We start from the raw sequence: 20,577 nt of genomic DNA on the forward strand, positions 1-20,577 counted from the left end.
AACCACGCGAATTGGATCTCGCCGACAGCCGCGCACATCCTTCACCGTGACGAGCACTATCCCCTTCCAATCAGCGCGAACCGAGCGTCTAGGTGAGTTCGCGTGAAGCTTCTCCGCGTCCCGGTGTTTTTCTTTCTTGAAACGGTGCTCGGAAACGAGAAGTCCGCGGACGCCGGCGAGCTCGACCTCCCTGTCCATGGCGACCACCGCGCCAGAGAGGAGGCAGACGGCCGGCCGTCGCCTGGCCCCTCCCTGGTGGCCTGGGGACCGTCCATCTGAAGATCAAGGGCCCAGATTAAAACATACCCCTTCGCCAGGAAAAATTGTTAAAGAGCCTCTGGAGTTTTTGCTATTCAACTCGCCATCCTTTACATATTTCGAGTTTACGTTTCCTTTCGGAAAGCGTATTCTGGTCGGCTGAATCTAAAATACGTTTTCAGTTATTTCAGTTAATTACAGAATGCCATTGGATTTGTTTTGCTTATAAAATATTCATATTAACTCCGTTTTTGTCCATTCAAATTCCGTTAGATTCGTAATTACATGCTCTACATGTTAGAAATGTTAGTTTACTGTTTTGGAACCTTTTAATTTCCTGGTACTATTTAATTAATTATTTCTCTATAGGAAATCTTAGAAAATTCATATCTTTCACGTTTTAATTCCGATTTTCGTGAACTTTACGTTTATGTGATCATAGCGCTGCGTAGAATATTTTGATAAGCTTTTATATTTGTTTTACTACTGTTTGGTGTATTGTTCTAATAATAGCTTGTTTGCTTCGTGTATGATTGTCTACATTGGATTGCGTGTTGTTGATTGATGATTGGGAATAGACGGTGAGCCGTACGTTGGTGATCAAGACCAAGCTTTTGAAGACCAGCAAGCTCAGAAGAGCTTTGAGCAAGGCAAGTATAACTTGGGATCATCCTTGTTACCTATTCACTTATGACTACACATATATATCATATGCATGCTATCACCTTGTCGACCTTAGCAAAATCATAGATGTTTGTTACCTGTATTCCTTGTTACCTACTTGATATGCATTTGGTGTAGATGTGCTAGTGCTTGATATAATCTATGATCTTGTAAGATAATTAATAGCTATGCAATGAACGTTAAAAGATGACAAATAACTATATGAGATCTTGTCTGTAAGTGATCACCGGGACAACAGTGCAACCATGAGGGCTATAATGGCTCTGGCTTTAGCTCAGTATGAAGACTTTTCTAGCTTGTTAGAGGTTACCCGAAAGGGCGGAGGGGCTGAACCGTTTTGGGTATAGTGCGAGCCTCTGTCCCTATGTGTATAGGCTGCGCGTCATTGTGCCATTCGGAAAAGGGTATCTATATCTGCGCGCAAAGGAAACCTTGCGGCCCTAACATGTTAGACGAACTTTTGAAAGGCTTCATAGTGATCCCTGCCGACCTCCCTAGGAAGGGGGTTAAGAGATTAGCTACCTCGGGCGAAAGGGTAAATCATGACTCATGGGTAAAGATGTACAAACTCTGCAGAGTGTAAAACTGGTATACTAGCCGTGCTCACGGTTATGAGCAGCCTTGGAGGTTCTTGCTGCGCCGACGATGAGCTTATTAAGTTGTTATGTCCATTTGATTATCGTTTATGCTATGAGATTAATTATGCTTACACTTGATCATGTGATTAATGGATTATTTATGCTACCTTGATATTTGCTATCCAATGATTAAACATGTTATCCACTATTAAAAGCTAAATGCAGTCAAACCAGTGTCAGCTATTTGAGCCTCATGAACCCCTGGTTATACTTGTTGAGTACGATATGTGCTCACTCTTGCAATTTCCCAACACCTCAGGTTATGTTAATGATGATGCTTGGAATGAGGATTACCGTTATGAGTACTAGGTTTGGAGTCAACCAGTCAACAGTGTCCCTGTGTGGAGCTTCCGTCGAGAGCGTTGTTTACTTTATGCTATCATTTTTGTATGAGACTATGTGAGTTCCGCTATGTAATAAACACTGCAATGGTACTTTTGAGATTTGTCTACTTATGTGTGCGACTGTTTCTGGGACACATATGAGTCTTTTATGCATCCTATTTTGTTCTTAAAATATGGGTGTGACAGTTTTGCCCGAGTTGAAGTGGCGTCCGAGTTGTCGATGATTCCATGCGGACAGGGGCCTGGCTGATATTGGGCTATGTGTTGAGGAGTTGTGGGCTGTTGTGGCCTCTCTCGATCGACTCAGCAGAGTTGTGGGTGCAGATGTTTGGATTCAGGGGGTGCGAATACCATAGAAACATGCAAAGTATAGCATATTTTGTATTTTTGTCTGGGTGTGGCCGCACCCAGTAGATCCTATATGGATCCGCCCATGTATAGAAGCTCATTGCATATGAGATATGACATGGAGTCATGTGACCAAGATGGAGAAGATCTAGATAAGGCTTGGCTTGACGGACTGATTGCATGTGTGAAGGGCAAGTCGGAGGCTTTGAAGCGAGGGACCGCGTGTGACAGCGAAGCTTGAGCAAGACTTGGCAGCGTTGGATGCTAGACCTGCGTCCGACAATGTGGGATAGAGTTGCACGGTGCATTGGCGCGTCCGAAGGTTTTGCGTCGGACGCTGATCGAGTACTATTAAGCGTCCAACGCACGCAGCGTTTTGCGAGGTGTACGTGTAGCACGCTGGCGCGCGTCCGATGATCACCCGTTAGTGCGTGCGTGCATGCATGCATGCATGCTGACTAGTCGTACGTCGTACCACGTGGAAAAGCAATCAAATAACAACACATAATTCAAAAGAAAAAGTCTATATAACCCTCAAACTGGGGTGGACTACTTCACCCTCCAAACTATAAAACTGGATATTCTACCCTCTAAACTTTCAAAACTGGTCAAATAATCCCTTCAGTTTTGTTGGACTCCCGATGAGTAGATCTACAAAGTGAATATATAACATGGTATACTTTGGTATAAAGTTTTTGCTGTAGCTTTAAATCTATGTTTTTCTATAATTAATTCGAATAATTCATATATATAGTTCCTTTGGTTCAATTGTCGTAAAATTTTTATGGTGGACTCATTAATGTATACTTGAACTACAGTAAAAGTTTCATAGTCATTGGATCATGTATAACTTGATTCTACAAAATATTTGGAGATACAAATGTTGCTAATATTTATTCTACAAATCTTGTCAGATGTAACAAAGCTAACAAACACGCATGCCATAGTCACACTCATGATAGGGGGGTATACCTGTAACCATGGGCAGATTTAGGGGTATTCCCCTTATTCCCGGGAATACCCAACTATTTTGGTACTTTTATGTAAATATGTATATGTATATATATATATATATAGTGCTATAATATATAGTATTTTCGCACTTGTGAGCTCAAAACATGTAAAAAAAATTGGCATTTCAATTAGAAATCTATATTCTATAAAGCAAATTTTGGTTTAAAGTTGCTGACTTGTAGTGCAATTAGCTATATTTTAAGCCTATAAATTTGATTTTGTGGAAGTGGGAATACCCAAGTTTCAAATCCTAACTCCGCCACTTCCTGTAACTCCTATTAAGTATGTGGTAGCCTGTACGTATTCATATGCTCAAGTACGACAAGAATATATAACCAGAACATGCGTGCACACTGTGAAATAAATCGCAAACCAAACTTGATTGGAACTTAGCACCCACATACAAGTGATCGCTGGCTTTTTTACAACAAATGGAAAAAATACAAAAGTGACAGCATGGCCGGCCATGCGTGCGTGCAGGCATGCATGTATGGTGACTGCTGTACTATGTGGAAAAGCAATCAAATAACAACGCATCATTTAAATCGAGCTAAAATTAAAAGACAAGATGTCTCATATGTATGTGCGTCGGCCCATGCATTGCATGGCATGCGCTCATTAGCACATGAAGCCGGTGGGCACGGTCTTGCCGCAGTAGTTGAGGATGAGGCTGAGATCGAGTGGCACGTTGAGGTTGATGCCGAGGACGTTGGCCTTGATGGCGGTGCAGAGACAGACGGCGGCCTCCAGGTCGACGAGCCCCGCCAGCAGCGGGCAGCATGGCTCCGCGGGCGGCACGCCGACCTGAGCCTTGATCAGGCCCAGCACGTTGGCGCACACGCCCAGCTTCAACGCGTCCCTGGGGCACGAGCCGGACGACGACGACGATGGCGTGGGTGTCGTCGGGCTGTTGGGCGCACAGGCGCTGGCTACGCCCAGCACAACTAGGTTCACGGCCAGGAACAGCGCGAACGCCTTGGACGTCATTACTGCTCGATCACAAGCCAGCTACCAAGCTCGCGGATCACTCTAGAGCTAATGTAGTTAGGGAGCTCTTGACAAGTGATTAGCAGCTTGTTTGCGATTCTTTGATCATGGGGTGTTACCAGGGGTACTTATAGTCCAGCCTCGGGATTAAGAAATTAGCGCACTACTAGGCACGATAGTGTTGTTCATATGAACCCGACCATCATATTCGAATACATATGCAGGTAAACCCGGCCGGTGAGGAAGAGTTCGTTCTGAATTATTTGCCTATATTGTATAACTAGTGTTATCCATGATACGGTATCAAATATTTTGTGCACGGCTTCGGTTGGCTCCGCAAATGGCCAGCTCGTATACTAGCATTTGTTTTCGTATGATCATTAGGTGTCATTTCAGCTCGGGATCCTGCCGTATCCGAAGGAGTGGTGCGCAGGACATTGGATGTCAAGCTAGCAAAGCAGCTGGTGATTAAGAATGAATGCGTGGCGTGGCGCGTGGTCATTAAGAATGGGTGGGCAGGAACCAAGGCTACCTAGAGGAATAGCATGGTCCTGGTATACAAATTAAACTAGCTGGATTGAATGAAGTTTCAATACTACAGATTCAGTTATCACTGCCGGCCTCATCATTTATGGAATTAGGAGAACCGGTAGTGATGGCCCTTTACTTCCGGTTCTAGGCCCTGACAACCAAAAAATGCTTGGGGGTGTGACAGAACCGGCAGTGATGACAACTGTCATTGTCGGTTTGCATCTCTAACCAGCAGTGACTTGACGGCCACTAGCCAAGAACCGATGGTGAGATGGCAGAAGAATAACGCCAGTGGCGGATCTAGAGAAATTTGGAGGGGGTATGATCATAAATAATGCACCTAGCAACCGATCACATGTTTATTTTTCTATGGCGTGGTGTGTTGCCACTTGCCACCGATCACAAGTTTTTTAGACCATAATAGGAGTTTGCTAAAAAAAAATTTTTTTCTTTTGCACGGTGATCCAATATATTATTAGAATGAATGCCTCATAATATATAAAAGAGCTGTGAAGTTGCGGTCATGCTTGTAGTTTTTCTTCCGCGTCTTTTAGGGATGGTGCTTGTACCAATTTTGGTGCTTCCCCCAAACTAATATATATATTACTTTTTATAAATTAATTCTACATCATTTTCTAGCTCCATCGGTTGTCCCATATTAAAATCACGAAATGGATCTCTTTGGATGGAAAGTGGGCTGAGCAAACAAGCAACAGAAACCAATTTATTTCCTTCATCTTTTTTCATAAATATCAATTATGAAACATCAGAGAAAGAAAAAAGTCTAATCCTAGAATTTGGACAAACTAGTAAGAAGGAAAGAACCACAAAATTAAAGACAATTTGGATGCTCATAAGACCGAAATTGGAAGAATAGAGAACCTTGAAAGTTGCTTACTTTGACTTTTGAATGATGAACATAATATTGAAGATCATAGCCAGGGCAACGGGGCGAACTATGATGTGCTCTTGGTGCCCTTGACCCTAAGGCTACAAGCTTGGACAGAGCACAACAATGCCCATGGCCAATCGGCCATGGTCGACGACCAGTGGTAGTAGGTCACCATCCACCGGAGTTCACGCTGTCGCCAAGGGGAGGCGATGCGTCGGCAGTTTTTGTAACACCAAAAAATTTGTTTTTGAATTAATAGGATTTAATGAGAATTATTTAAGCAATTTTTGTGGGCATTTAATCTAGTAAATAAAATATTTTTGTCAAAATTAAAATTTATTATAAGTTTAGAAACTTGAATCTTGCATTCATGCTGGATCATAGTATTTTTTGTGTGTTGTTCCTGTTTTTATTTTATTGTTTGTGCTTTCAAAATGCTATTTGGAAAAGGTTTTGGAAAAGAAAACATAAAAGAAATTGAAAAAAAAGAGAAAGGGGGAAGCCCTCCCTGTCGGCCTGGCGGCCCAGCCAGCGCCTGGCTTTCTCCCCCCAACCCGCGGCCCAGCTTACGGCCCAGGGCGAGCAGGCGCGCCCCACTTCCCTCCCTCTCCCTCCTTTCTGCGGCTGACGACACGGGCCCACGCGTCAGCGCCTATCTCCTTCTTCCCAGCGTGGACGAGCCGGTTTCGGCCGGGAGACTCTCCAGCGCCGAACCGAATCCGGGGAAGCGGGATTTCCTTGCCAATTTGGCTAAACTGCGCCCTTTTAAGCCCCTGCGCACCGCGGCGAGTTCTCATCTGCATCCTAATCGCGAAACCGAGCCCTAGCCGCCCTAAACCACGCGAATTGGATCTCGCCGACAGCCGCGCACATCCTTCACCGTGACGAGCACTATCCCCTTCCAATCAGCGCGAACCGAGCGTCTAGGTGAGTTCGCGTGAAGCTTCTCCGCGTCCCGGTGTTTTTCTTTCTTGAAACGGTGCTCGGAAACGAGAAGTCCGCGGACGCCGGCGAGCTCGACCTCCCTGTCCATGGCGACCACCGCGCCAGAGAGGAGGCAGACGGCCGGCCGTCGCCTGGCCCCTCCCTGGTGGCCTGGGGACCGTCCATCTGAAGATCAAGAGCCCAGATTAAAACATACCCCTTCGCCAGGAAAAATTGTTAAAGAGCCTCTGGAGTTTTTGCTATTCAACTCGCCATCCTTTACATATTTCGAGTTTACGTTTCCTTTCAGAAAGCGTATTCTGGTCGGCTGAATCTAAAATACGTTTTCAGTTATTTCAGTTAATTACAGAATGCCACTGGATTTGTTTTGCTTATAAAATATTCATATTAACTCCGTTTTTGTCCATTCAAATTCCGTTAGATTCGTAATTACATGCTCTACATGTTAGAAATGTTAGTTTACTGTTTTGGAACCTTTTAATTTCCTGGTACTATTTAATTAATTATTTCTCTATAGGAAATCTTAGAAAATTCATATCTTTCACGTTTTAATTCCGATTTTCGTGAACTTTACGTTTATGTGATCATAGCGCTGCGTAGAATATTTTGATAAGCTTTTATATTTGTTTTACTACTGTTTGGTGTATTGTTCTAATAATAGCTTGTTTGCTTCGTGTATGATTGTCTACATTGGATTGCGTGTTGTTGATTGATGATTGGGAATAGACGGTGAGCCGTACGTTGGTGATCAAGACCAAGCTTTTGAAGACCAGCAAGCTCAGAAGAGCTTTGAGCAAGGCAAGTATAACTTGGGATCATCCTTGTTACCTATTCACTTATGACTACACATATATATCATATGCATGCTATCACCTTGTCGACCTTAGCAAAATCATAGATGTTTGTTACCTGTATTCCTTGTTACCTACTTGATATGCATTTGGTGTAGATGTGCTAGTGCTTGATATAATCTATGATCTTGTAAGATAATTAATAGCTATGCAATGAACGTTAAAAGATGACAAATAACTATATGAGATCTTGTCTGTAAGTGATCACCGGGACAACAGTGCAACCATGAGGGCTATAATGGCTCTGGCTTTAGCTCAGTATGAAGACTTTTCTAGCTTGTTAGAGGTTACCCGAAAGGGCGGAGGGGCTGAACCGTTTTGGGTATAGTGCGAGCCCCTGTCCCTATGTGTATAGGCTGCGCGTCATTGTGCCATTCGGAAAAGGGTATCTATATCTGCGCGCAAAGGAAACCTTGCGGCCCTAACATGTTAGACGAACTTTTGAAAGGCTTCATAGTGATCCCTGCCGACCTCCCTAGGAAGGGGGTTAAGAGATTAGCTACCTCGGGCGAAAGGGTAAATCATGACTCATGGGTAAAGATGTACAAACTCTGCAGAGTGTAAAACTGGTATACTAGCCGTGCTCACGGTTATGAGCAGCCTTGGAGGTTCTTGCTGCGCCGACGATGAGCTTATTAAGTTGTTATGTCCATTTGATTATCGTTTATGCTATGAGATTAATTATGCTTACACTTGATCATGTGATTAATGGATTATTTATGCTACCTTGATATTTGCTATCCAATGATTAAACATGTTATCCACTATTAAAAGCTAAATGCAGTCAAACCAGTGTCAGCTATTTGAGCCTCATGAACCCCTGGTTATACTTGTTGAGTACGATATGTGCTCACTCTTGCAATTTCCCAACACCTCAGGTTATGTTAATGATGATGCTTGGAATGAGGATTACCGTTATGAGTACTAGGTTTGGAGTCAACCAGTCAACAGTGTCCCTGTGTGGAGCTTCCGTCGAGAGCGTTGTTTACTTTATGCTATCATTTTTGTATGAGACTATGTGATTTATTATGTTCCGCTATGTAATAAACACTGCAATGGTACTTTTGAGATTTGTCTACTTATGTGTGCGACTGTTTCTGGGACACATATGAGTCTTTTATGCATCCTATTTTGTTCTTAAAATATGGGTGTGACAGTTTTGCCCGAGTTGAAGTGGCGTCCGAGTTGTCGATGATTCCATGCGGACAGGGGCCTGGCTGATATTGGGCTATGTGTTGAGGAGTTGTGGGCTGTTGTGGCCTCTCTCGATCGACTCAGCAGAGTTGTGGGTGCAGATGTTTGGATTCAGGGGGTGCGAATACCATAGAAACATGCAAAGTATAGCATATTTTGTATTTTTGTCTGGGTGTGGCCGCACCCAGTAGATCCTATATGGATCCGCCCATGTATAACGCACATGGAGAAAAGACACAGGTGGCAAAGCAAGACAAGCATGGCTGAGGGACAGAGGCGGCGAAGCGGTGTGCATCATCCATGGGGACGGAAGAGTGATGCATTAGTGGCTCATGCATGGATGAGGAAGAGAGGAGGCAGTTGAGTGGCTCTTAGTTCGCAGACGACTTAACTCCGGGTCTGTATAGTTCAACTGTCACCAGATAACTATGAAAAAGCTCATGTGAGCTATGCGCTCTAGAAAAATTATAAGTTGTTTGGTTAAAGCAACTACAAAACCTATTAGGGGTGGATCTAGCACGTAGTCGAGCGGCGTCGAGCCCCTCTTACTGCCATTGGAAATGTAAAGCCTCTCCTATAAGTTTGTAGCTATTAAAGTTTAAAAGAAATTGCTAAATGCAAAAGATAAGGAGGATGAGCCCCTCATACCTATCCAATCTAATCTCTCTTGAAATGATTATGAAATGTTGCTATATTTCCACCCATTTGGAAGTTGGAATAACTGAAAGCAAGAAGTAGGGTTCAAGGTGGGAAAATTATACTGTGAAAGCAGTAGCTTCTAAAAAAATAGCTTTAGATGTTTTATCGGTTAACACCACCACAATAGCAATTTTCCTAGGTGACCATAATTGGTTTTTGGAGTCGGGCAGCCAGTACGTCTGCCTCTGCTTCAACACCACTATAAATCAAGATTTATGCAGGCGGACACTTGCTTGTCTCTGTTAACAAAATAAGAAATGACATGCGCATCAATGAGGTCCTCCAAGCCTATCCACAAGGCCCACCGAGCCCATTCACGTGCTACCATTGTCGCCGGATCCGCTCGTCGGATCCACGCTCACTAGAGGAAGGGAGCCGCGTGCTACCGGCAGAGGGCCTGCGTGCCATCGCCGATGGCCCCAAACGCTGCGCTGGAGGAAGTGTGGATCGCGCACCACTGCTAGTGGCCGCATGCACTGCGCCACCGTCTGATTTTTGTCCGACACCCCGCACCACCGTCTGACAAATAGTATCATTCTCACCTTCTGAGAAGTTAAACATTTTAAATTTTGACTAAATATATATACAGAAATATTAGTATTTATGGTGTAAAATTAGTATCATTAGATAGATCGGTAAATATATTTTTATTATAAACTACGTGAAGATGTAAATATTGATAATATTTATTTTACATAATTTGTCAGATTCAAGAAAGCTTACCAACACACATTCCTTCTCAGTGACACTCAAGAGAATAAGTACGTGGTAGACAGTACGTTTTCATATGCTCAAGTACGACTAGAATATAACCAGAACATGCATGCGAAACTGTGAAATAAATCGCAAACCAAACTTGATTGGAACTTAGCACCGGCATACAAGTGATCGCCGGCTTTTTTTCAACAAATGAAAAAAATACAATTTGACAGCACGGCCGGCCATGCGTGCATGCATGTATGCTGACTAGTCGTACATCATACTACGTGGAAAAGCAATCAAATAACAACGCATCATTAAAACCGAGCTGAAATTAAAAGACAAGATGTCTCAAGGCGCTGAGATCCAGGCGCTCATCAGCACATGAAGCCGGTGGGCACGGTCTTGCCGCAGTAGTTGAGGATGAGGCTGAGATCGAGTGGCACGTTGAGGTTGATGCCGAGGACGTTGGCCTTGATGGCGGTGCAGAGACAGACGGCGGCCTCCAGGTCGACGAGCCCCGCCAGCAGCGGGCAGCATGGCTCCGCGGGCGGCACGCCGACCTGAGCCTTGATCAGGCCCAGCACATTGGCGCACACGCCCAGCTTCAACGCATCCCTGGGGCACGAGCCGTTCGACGACGACGATGGCGTGGGTGTCGTCGGGCTGTTGGGCGCACAGGCGCTGGCTACGCCCAGCACAACCAGGTTCACGGCCAGGAACAGCGCGAACGCCTTGGACGCCATTATTGCTCGATCACACCAGCTCGCGGATCACTCTAGAGCTAATATGGTCAGAGAGCTCTTGACAAGTGATTAGCAGCTAGTTTGCGATGCTTTGATCACGGGGTGTTACCAGGGATACTTATAGTCCAGCCTTAGGATTAAGAAATCGGTGCACTACTAGGCACGATAGTGTTCAAATGAACCGAGTCATCATATTCAAATATATACAGGTGAACCCGACCGGTGAGGAAGAGTCCGTTCTAGATTATTGCCTACATCGTATATTTAGTGTTTTCCGTGATACGGTATCAAATATTTTGTGCACGACGACTTCGGTTGGCTCCGCAAATGGCCAGCTCGTATACTAATATTTGTTTTCATATGATCATTAGGCATCATTTCAGCTGGGCATCCTGGCGGATCCGACGGAGTGGTGCCCAGGACATTGGATGTCAAGCTAGCGAAGCAGCTGGTGATTAAGAAGGAATGTGTGGCGTGGCGCGTGCTCATTTAGAATGGATGCGCAAGAACCAAGGCCAGAGGAATAGCATGGTCCTGATATACAAATTAAACTAGCACGATTGGAAGAAGTTTCAAAGCCACGACAAAACTCTATAATTCTTATGTTTTGGTGTAGCATTGAAATTATTTTTTTAGAAACCACATTGAAACGTAAATGAAAATTTCGGACACAACCTTTGGGTCTACATTGCTTGATCACTGGCCTATCCATCAACTTTAATTTGAGCCACATGGACCAACCTTCTTAGCTCGGAAAAGTAACACTGCTGCACAAATGATTTCACAAGAGGCACTGGTCCCCGATTTCACAGTCAAGGTCTGGCGCCATCTCCGTTCTCCCTACGTTCTTCCCCGGCTCGACCTTTTTCCTCGTCTCCATCCACCACCATCCTTGTTGTGAGCGCCTTCCCATGCCGCCATCCGAGGAGGGGCTCCCTTGCCACTACGTCGTCTTCCTCGTCTTCTTTGTCGGATGCGCCTTCTAGGTAGACCCCTCACTAAATCCTAGCTTGGTTGTGCCTGTTATTGCCTAAGATGTGCCAAAGATGAATTGAGCTGTGATGTCAATTTTCAATGTTGCTTGTTATGCTATTTCCTAATTAGTGCAGTTATCAGCATTGCAACTTTATTGTACAGCATCGACCGTGACGACTACATAGACAACCGCTATGGCAACTAGCGTCAGCTCTGGTGCCGCTGGGTATGTTGTTGCAAACCGTCCTTTGTTTTCTATGATTAGAATCATGATGATTAGTATCATGTACACACATGCACATGTCATTAGTATCATGTACACACATGCACATGTCAGATGTCACAAAACATGTTATTCAGAATTTTCTATATTAAACCGGTACTTAATTTGCATTAAATTTAACGGCTGTAATGGTGAATGAGTTCATCGCCCGCTAGTTTTACGTCTTTTTTCATTGCTGTCAGAATGTGCTTCAAATATCTTTGGCAGAGAGACTGAGAGAGAGAGAGAGTTAGCTAGTTTTTGAATTGCCATGGACCCAATTCCAAGGATCCTGGACCATGAATGGATTATTTACCATTATACCATTGGGATTAGGATATATAGTTGGGTCCATGCATGCTTGATTAATTTATTAGTGCAGACACCAAAAACTATCCTTTTTATCACTACTTTCTTTATAATATACACCAAAAATTCTTTACTAAATCTACTTCCCTCGATCACAAACACGGTCATGCCTAATCTAAGTTCTATAGCCTTTCTCTTCCTCACTGAAAATCAACGCCAAAGTCATCTGGATCATGCACATCATTGACATCAGTTGTGTCTTCAAACTTTTTGTGAAAGTTACCCGCTAAAAGGTTTTTGTTTGGTTTTGGTAATTGAACAACTTAGCTGGACTAATAGTTTTTATGTGAGATACACAGGAGATTAGTCCATAGGTGAATATGTAATGATGGAGAAGCTCATTGCATATGAGATATGACATGGAGTCATGTGACCAAGATGGAGAAGATCTAGATAAGGCTTGGCTTGATGGACTGATTGCATGTGTGAAGGGCAAGTCGGAGGCTTTGAAGCGAGGGACCGCGTGTGACAGCGAAGCTTGAGCAAGACTTGGCAGCGTTGGATGCTAGACCTGCGTCCGACAATGTGGGATAGAGTTGCACGGTGCATTGGCGCGTCCGAAGGTTTTGCGTCGGACGCTGATCGAGTACTATTAAGCGTCCAACGCACGCAGCGTTTTGCGAGGTGTACGTGTAGCACGCTGGCGCGCGTCCGATGATCACCCGTTAGTGCGTGCGTGCATGCATGCATGCATGCTGACTAGTCGTACGTCGTACCACGTGGAAAAGCAATCAAATAACAACACATAATTCAAAAGAAAAAGTCTATATAACCCTCAAACTGGGGTGGACTACTTCACCCTCCAAACTATAAAACTGGATATTCTACCCTCTAAACTTTCAAAACTGGTCAAATAATCCCTTCAGTTTTGTTGGACTCCCGATGAGTAGATCTACAAAGTGAATATATAACATGGTATACTTTGGTATAAAGTTTTTGCTGTAGCTTTAAATCTATGTTTTTCTATAATTAATTCGAATAATTCATATATATAGTTCCTTTGGTTCAATTGTCGTAAAATTTTTATGGTGGACTCATTAATGTATACTTGAACTACAGTAAAAGTTTCATAGTCATTGGATCATGTATAACTTGATTCTACAAAATATTTGGAGATACAAATGTTGCTAATATTTATTCTACAAATCTTGTCAGATGTAACAAAGCTAACAAACACGCATGCCATAGTCACACTCATGATAGGGGGGTATACCTGTAACCATGGGCAGATTTAGGGGTATTCCCCTTATTCCCGGGAATACCCAACTATTTTGGTACTTTTATGTAAATATGTATATGTATATATATATATATATATAGTGCTATAATATATAGTATTTTCGCACTTGTGAGCTCAAAACATGTAAAAAAAATTGGCATTTCAATTAGAAATCTATATTCTATAAAGCAAATTTTGATTTAAAGTTGCTGACTTGTAGTGCAATTAGCTATATTTTAAGCCTATAAATTTGATTTTGTGGAAGTGGGAATACCCAAGTTTCAAATGCTAACTCCGCCACTTCCTGTAACTCCTATTAAGTATGTGGTAGCCTGTACGTATTCATATGCTCAAGTACGACAAGAATATATAACCAGAACATGCGTGCACACTGTGAAATAAATCGCAAACCAAACTTGATTGGAACTTAGCACCCACATACAAGTGATCGCTGGCTTTTTTACAACAAATGGAAAAAATACAAAAGTGACAGCATGGCCGGCCATGCGTGCGTGCAGGCATGCATGTATGGTGACTGCTGTACTATGTGGAAAAGCAATCAAATAACAACGCATCATTTAAATCGAGCTAAAATTAAAAGACAAGATGTCTCATATGTATGTGCGTCGGCCCATGCATTGCATGGCATGCGCTCATTAGCACATGAAGCCGGTGGGCACGGTCTTGCCGCAGTAGTTGAGGATGAGGCTGAGATCGAGTGGCACGTTGAGGTTGATGCCGAGGACGTTGGCCTTGATGGCGGTGCAGAGACAGACGGCGGCCTCCAGGTCGACGAGCCCCGCCAGCAGCGGGCAGCATGGCTCCGCGGGCGGCACGCCGACCTGAGCCTTGATCAGGCCCAGCACGTTGGCGCACACGCCCAGCTTCAACGCGTCCCTGGGGCACGAGCCGGACGACGACGACGATGGCGTGGGTGTCGTCGGGCTGTTGGGCGCACAGGCGCTGGCTACGCCCAGCACAACTAGGTTCACGGCCAGGAACAGCGCGAACGCCTTGGACGTCATTACTGCTCGATCACAAGCCAGCTACCAAGCTCGCGGATCACTCTAGAGCTAATGTAGTTAGGGAGCTCTTGACAAGTGATTAGCAGCTTGTTTGCGATTCTTTGATCATGGGGTGTTACCAGGGGTACTTATAGTCCAGCCTCGGGATTAAGAAATTAGCGCACTACTAGGCACGATAGTGTTGTTCATATGAACCCGACCATCATATTCGAATACATATGCAGGTAAACCCGGCCGGTGAGGAAGAGTTCGTTCTGAATTATTTGCCTATATTGTATAACTAGTGTTATCCATGATACGGTATCAAATATTTTGTGCACGGCTTCGGTTGGCTCCGCAAATGGCCAGCTCGTATACTAGCATTTGTTTTCGTATGATCATTAGGTGTCATTTCAGCTCGGGATCCTGCCGTATCCGAAGGAGTGGTGCGCAGGACATTGGATGTCAAGCTAGCAAAGCAGCTGGTGATTAAGAATGAATGCGTGGCGTGGCGCGTGGTCATTAAGAATGGGTGCGCAGGAACCAAGGCTACCTAGAGGAATAGCATGGTGCTGGTATACAAATTGAACTAGCTGGATTGGATGAAGTTTCACTACTACAGATTCAGTCATCACTGCCGGCCTCATCATTGATGGAATTAGGAGCACAGGTAGTGATGCCCCTTTACTTCCGTTTCTAGGCCCTGACAACCAAAAAATGCTTGGGGGTACCGGTGTGACAGAACCGGCAGTGATGACAACTATCATTGTCGGTTTGCATCTCATATCAGCAGTGACTTGACGGCCACTAGCCAAGAACCGATGGTGAGATGACAGAAGAATAACGCCACTGGCAGATCTAGAGAAATTTAGAGGGGGTGTGATCATAAATAATGCACCTAGCCACCGATCACATGTTTATTTTCCTATGGCGTGGTGTGTTGCCACTTGCCACCGATCACAAGTTTTTTAGACCATAATAGGAGTTTGCTAAAAAAATATTTTTTTCTTTTGCACGGTGATCCAATATATTATTAGAATGAATGTCTCATAATATATAAAAGAGCTGTGAAGTTGCGGTCATGCTTGTAGTTTTTCTTCCGCGTCTTTTAGGGATGGTGCTTATACCAATTTTGGTGCCTCGCCCAAACTAATATATGCATTACTTTTTATATATTAATTCTACATCATTTTCTAGCTCCATCGATTGACCCATATTAAAATCACGAAATGGATCTCTTTGGATGGAAAGTGGGCTGAGCAATCAAGCAACAGAAACCAATTTATTTGCTTCATCTTTTTCATAAATATCAATTATCAAACATTAGAGAAAGAAAAAAGTCTAGTCCTAGAATTTGGACAAACTAGTAAGAAGGAAAGAACCACAAAATGAAAGACAATTTGGATGCTCATAAGACCGAAATTGGAAGAATAGAGAACCTTGGAAGTTACTTACTTTGACTTTTGAATGATGAACATAATATTGAAGATCATAGCCAGGGCAACGGGGCGAACTATGATGTGCTCTTGGTGCCCTTGACCCTAAGGCTACAAGCTTGGACAGAGCACAACAATGCCCATGGCCAATCGGCCATGGTCGACGACCAGTGGTAGTAGGTCACCATCCACCGGAGTTCACGCTGTCGCCAAGGGGAGGCGATGCGTCGGCAGTTTTTGTAACACCCAAAAATTTGTTTTTGAATTAATAGGATTTAATGAGAATTATTTAAGCAATTTTTGTGGGCATTTAATCTAGTAAATAAAATATTTTTGTCAAAATTAAAATTTATTATAAGTTTAGAAACTTGAATCTTGCATTCATGCTGGATCATAGTATTTTTTGTGTGTTGTTCCTGTTTTTATTTTATTGTTTGTGCTTTCAAAATGCTATTTGGAAAAGGTTTTGGAAAAGAAAACATAAAAGAAATTGAAAAAAAAAGAGAAAGGGGGAAGCCCTCCCTGTCGGCCTGGCGGCCAGCCAGCGCCTGGCTTTCTCCCCCCAACCCGCGGCCCAGCTTACGGCCCAGGGCGAGCAGGCGCGCCCCACTTCCCTCCCTCTCCCTCCTTTCTGCGGCTGACGACACGGGCCCACGCGTCAGCGCCTATCTCCTTCTTCCCAGCGTCAACGAGCCGGTTTCGGCCGGGAGACTCTCCAGCGCCGAACCGAATCCGGGGAAGCGGGATTTCCTTGCCAATTTGGCTAAACTGCGCCCTTTTAAGCCCCTGCGCACCGCGGCGAGTTCTCATCTGCATCCTAATCGCGAAACCGAGCCCTAGCCGCCCTAAACCACGCGAATTGGATCTCGCCGACAGCCGCGCACATCCTTCACCGTGACGAGCACTATCCCCTTCCAATCAGCGCGAACCGAGCGTCTAGGTGAGTTCGCGTGAAGCTTCTCCGCGTCCCGGTGTTTTTCTTTCTTGAAACGGTGCTCGGAAACGAGAAGTCCGCGGACGCCGGCGAGCTCGACCTCCCTGTCCATGGCGACCACCGCACCAGAGAGGAGGCAGACGGCCGGCCGTCGCCTGGCCCCTCCCTGGTGGCCTGGGGACCGTCCATCTGAAGATCAAGGGCCCAGATTAAAACATACCCCTTCGCCAGGAAAAATTGTTAAAGAGCCTCTGGAGTTTTTGCTATTCAACTCGTCATCCTTTACGTATTTCAAGTTTACGTTTCCTTTCAGAAAGCGTATTCTGGTCGGCTGAATCTAAAATACGTTTTCAGTTATTTCAGTTAATTACAGAATGCCACTGGATTTGTTTTGCTTATAAAATATTCATATTAACTCCGTTTTTGTCCATTCAAATTCCGTTAGATTCGTAATTACATGCTCTACATGTTAGAAATGTTAGTTTACTGTTTTGGAACCTTTTAATTTCCTGGTACTATTTAATTAATTATTTCTCTATAGGAAATCTTAGAAAATTCATATCTTTCACGTTTTAATTCCGATTTTCGTGAACTTTACGTTTATGTGATCATAGCGCTGCGTAGAATATTTTGATAAGCTTTTATATTTGTTTTACTACTGTTTGGTGTATTGTTCTAATAATAGCTTGTTTGCTTCGTGTATGATTGTCTACATTGGATTGCGTGTTGTTGATTGATGATTGGGAATAGACGGTGAGCCGTACGTTGGTGATCAAGACCAAGCTTTTGAAGACCAGCAAGCTCAGAAGAGCTTTGAGCAAGGCAAGTATAACTTGGGATCATCCTTGTTACCTATTCACTTATAACTACACATATATATCATATGCATGCTATCACCTTGTCGACCTTAGCAAAATCATAGATGTTTGTTACCTGTATTCCTTGTTACCTACTTGATATGCATTTGGTGTAGATGTGCTAGTGCTTGATATAATCTATGATCTTGTAAGATAATTAATAGCTATGCAATGAACGTTAAAAGATGACAAATAACTATATGAGATCTTGTCTGTAAGTGATCACCGGGACAACAGTGCAACCATGAGGGCTATAATGGCTCTGGCTTTAGCTCAGTATGAAGACTTTTCTAGCTTGTTAGAGGTTACCCGAAAGGGCGGAGGGGCTGAACCGTTTTGGGTATAGTGCGAGCCCCTGTCCCTATGTGTATAGGCTGCGCGTCATTGTGCCATTCGGAAAAGGGTATCTATATCTGCGCGCAAAGGAAACCTTGCGGCCCTAACATGTTAGACGAACTTTTGAAAGGCTTCATAGTGATCCCTGCCGACCTCCCTAGGAAGGGGGTTAAGAGATTAGCTACCTCGGGCGAAAGGGTAAATCATGACTCATGGGTAAAGATGTACAAACTCTGCAGAGTGTAAAACTGGTATACTAGCCGTGCTCACGGTTATGAGCAGCCTTGGAGGTTCTTGCTGCGCCGACGATGAGCTTATTAAGTTGTTATGTCCATTTGATTATCGTTTATGCTATGAGATTAATTATGCTTACACTTGATCATGTGATTAATGGATTATTTATGCTACCTTGATATTTGCTATCCAATGATTAAACATGTTATCCACTATTAAAAGCTAAATGCAGTCAAACCAGTGTCAGCTATTTGAGCCTCATGAACCCCTGGTTATACTTGTTGAGTACGATATGTGCTCACTCTTGCAATTTCCCAACACCTTAGGTTATGTTAATGATGATGCTTGGAATGAGGATTACCGTTATGAGTACTAGGTTTGGAGTCAACCAGTCAACAGTGTCCCTGTGTGGAGCTTCCGTCGAGAGCGTTGTTTACTTTATGCTATCATTTTTGTATGAGACTATGTGAGTTCCGCTGTGTAATAAACACTGCAATGGTACTTTTGAGATTTGTCTACTTATGTGTGCGACTGTTTCTGGGACACATATGAGTCTTTTATGCATCCTATTTTGTTCTTAAAATATGGGTGTGACAGTTTTGCCTGAGTTGAAGTGGCGTCCGAGTTGTCGATGATTCCATGCGGACAGGGGCCTGGCTGATATTGGGCTATGTGTTGAGGAGTTGTGGGCTGTTGTGGCCTCTCTCGATCGACTCAGCAGAGTTGTGGGTGCAGATGTTTGGATTCAGGGGGTGCGAATACCATAGAAACATGCAAAGTATAGCATATTTTGTATTTTTGTCTGGGTGTGGCCGCACCCAGTAGATCCTATATGGATCCGCCCATGTATAACGCACATGGAGAAAAGACACAGGTGGCAAAGCAAGACAAGCATGGCTGAGGGACAGAGGCGGCGAAGCGGTGTGCATCATCCATGGGGACGGAAGAGTGATGCATTAGTGGCTCATGCATGGATGAGGAAGAGAGGAGGCAGTTGAGTGGCTCTTAGTTCGCAGACGACTTAACTCCGGGTCTGTATAGTTCAACTGTCACCAGATAACTATGAAAAAGCTCATGTGAGCTATGCGCTCTAGAAAAATTATAAGTTGTTTGGTTAAAGCAACTACAAAACCTATTAGGGGTGGATCTAGCACGTAGTCGAGCGGCGTCGAGCCCCTCTTACTGCCATTGGAAATGTAAAGCCTCTCCTATAAGTTTGTAGCTATTAAAGTTTAAAAGAAATTGCTAAATGCAAAAGATAAGGAGGATGAGCCCCTCATACCTATCCAATCTAATCTCTCTTGAAATGATTATGAAATGTTGCTATATTTCCACCCATTTGGAAGTTGGAATAACTGAAAGCAAGAAGTAGGGTTCAAGGTGTGAAAATTATACTATGAAAGCAGTAGCTTCTAAAAAAATAGCTTTAGATGTTTTATCGGTTAACACCACCACAATAGCAATTTTCCTAGGTGACCATAATTGGTTTTTGGAGTCGGGCAGCCAGTACGTCTGCCTCTCCTTCAACACCAGTATAAATCAAGATTTATGCAGGCGGACACTTGCTCATCTGTGTTAACAAAATAAGAAATGGCATGCGCATCGATGAGGCCCTCCAAGCCTATCCACAAGGCCCGCCGAGCCCATTCACGTGCTGCCATTGTCGCTGGATCCGCTCGTCGGATCCACGCTCACTAGAGGAAGGGAGCAGCGTACTACCGACATAGGGCCTGCGTGCCATCGCCGATTGCCCCAAACGCTGCGCTGGAGGAAGTGTGGATCGCGCACCGCTGCTAGTGGCCGCATGCACTGCGCCACCGTCTGATTTTTGTCCGACACCCCGCACCACCGTCTGACAAATAGTATCATTCTCACCTTCTGAGAAGTTAAACATTTTAAATTTTGACTAAATATATATACAGAAATATTAGTATTTATGGTGTAAAATTAGTATCATTAGATAGATCGGTGAATATATTTTTATTATAAACTACGTGAAGATGTAAATATTGATAATATTTATTTTACATAATTTGTCAGATTCAAGAAAGCTTACCAACACACATTCCTTCTCAGTGACACTCAAGAGAATAAGTACGTGGTAGACAGTACGTTTTCATA

The 20,577-nt window shown here is 43.9% G+C and overlaps 2 protein-coding genes across 2 annotated transcripts; both read right to left on the reverse strand.

The window, feature by feature from the left end:
- Positions 3,643–4,398, reverse strand: LOC110434885 (cortical cell-delineating protein-like). Its single transcript, XM_021459749.1, has one exon. It carries the CDS (start codon positions 4,271–4,273, stop codon positions 3,905–3,907), a length of 369 nt encoding a protein of 122 aa, XP_021315424.1. The 5' UTR covers positions 4,274–4,398; the 3' UTR covers positions 3,643–3,904.
- LOC110434886 (cortical cell-delineating protein-like) lies at positions 10,195–14,805 on the reverse strand. Its single transcript, XM_021459750.1, has 2 exons — positions 14,319–14,805; positions 10,195–10,468 (listed from the first exon to the last, which is right to left on the reverse strand). Exons 1-2 carry the CDS (start codon positions 14,678–14,680, stop codon positions 10,462–10,464), a joined length of 369 nt encoding a protein of 122 aa, XP_021315425.1. The 5' UTR covers positions 14,681–14,805; the 3' UTR covers positions 10,195–10,461.

Source organism: Sorghum bicolor, chromosome 4 (assembly GCF_000003195.3).
Source record: "Sorghum bicolor cultivar BTx623 chromosome 4, Sorghum_bicolor_NCBIv3, whole genome shotgun sequence".
Taxonomy (NCBI): domain Eukaryota; kingdom Viridiplantae; phylum Streptophyta; class Magnoliopsida; order Poales; family Poaceae; genus Sorghum; species Sorghum bicolor.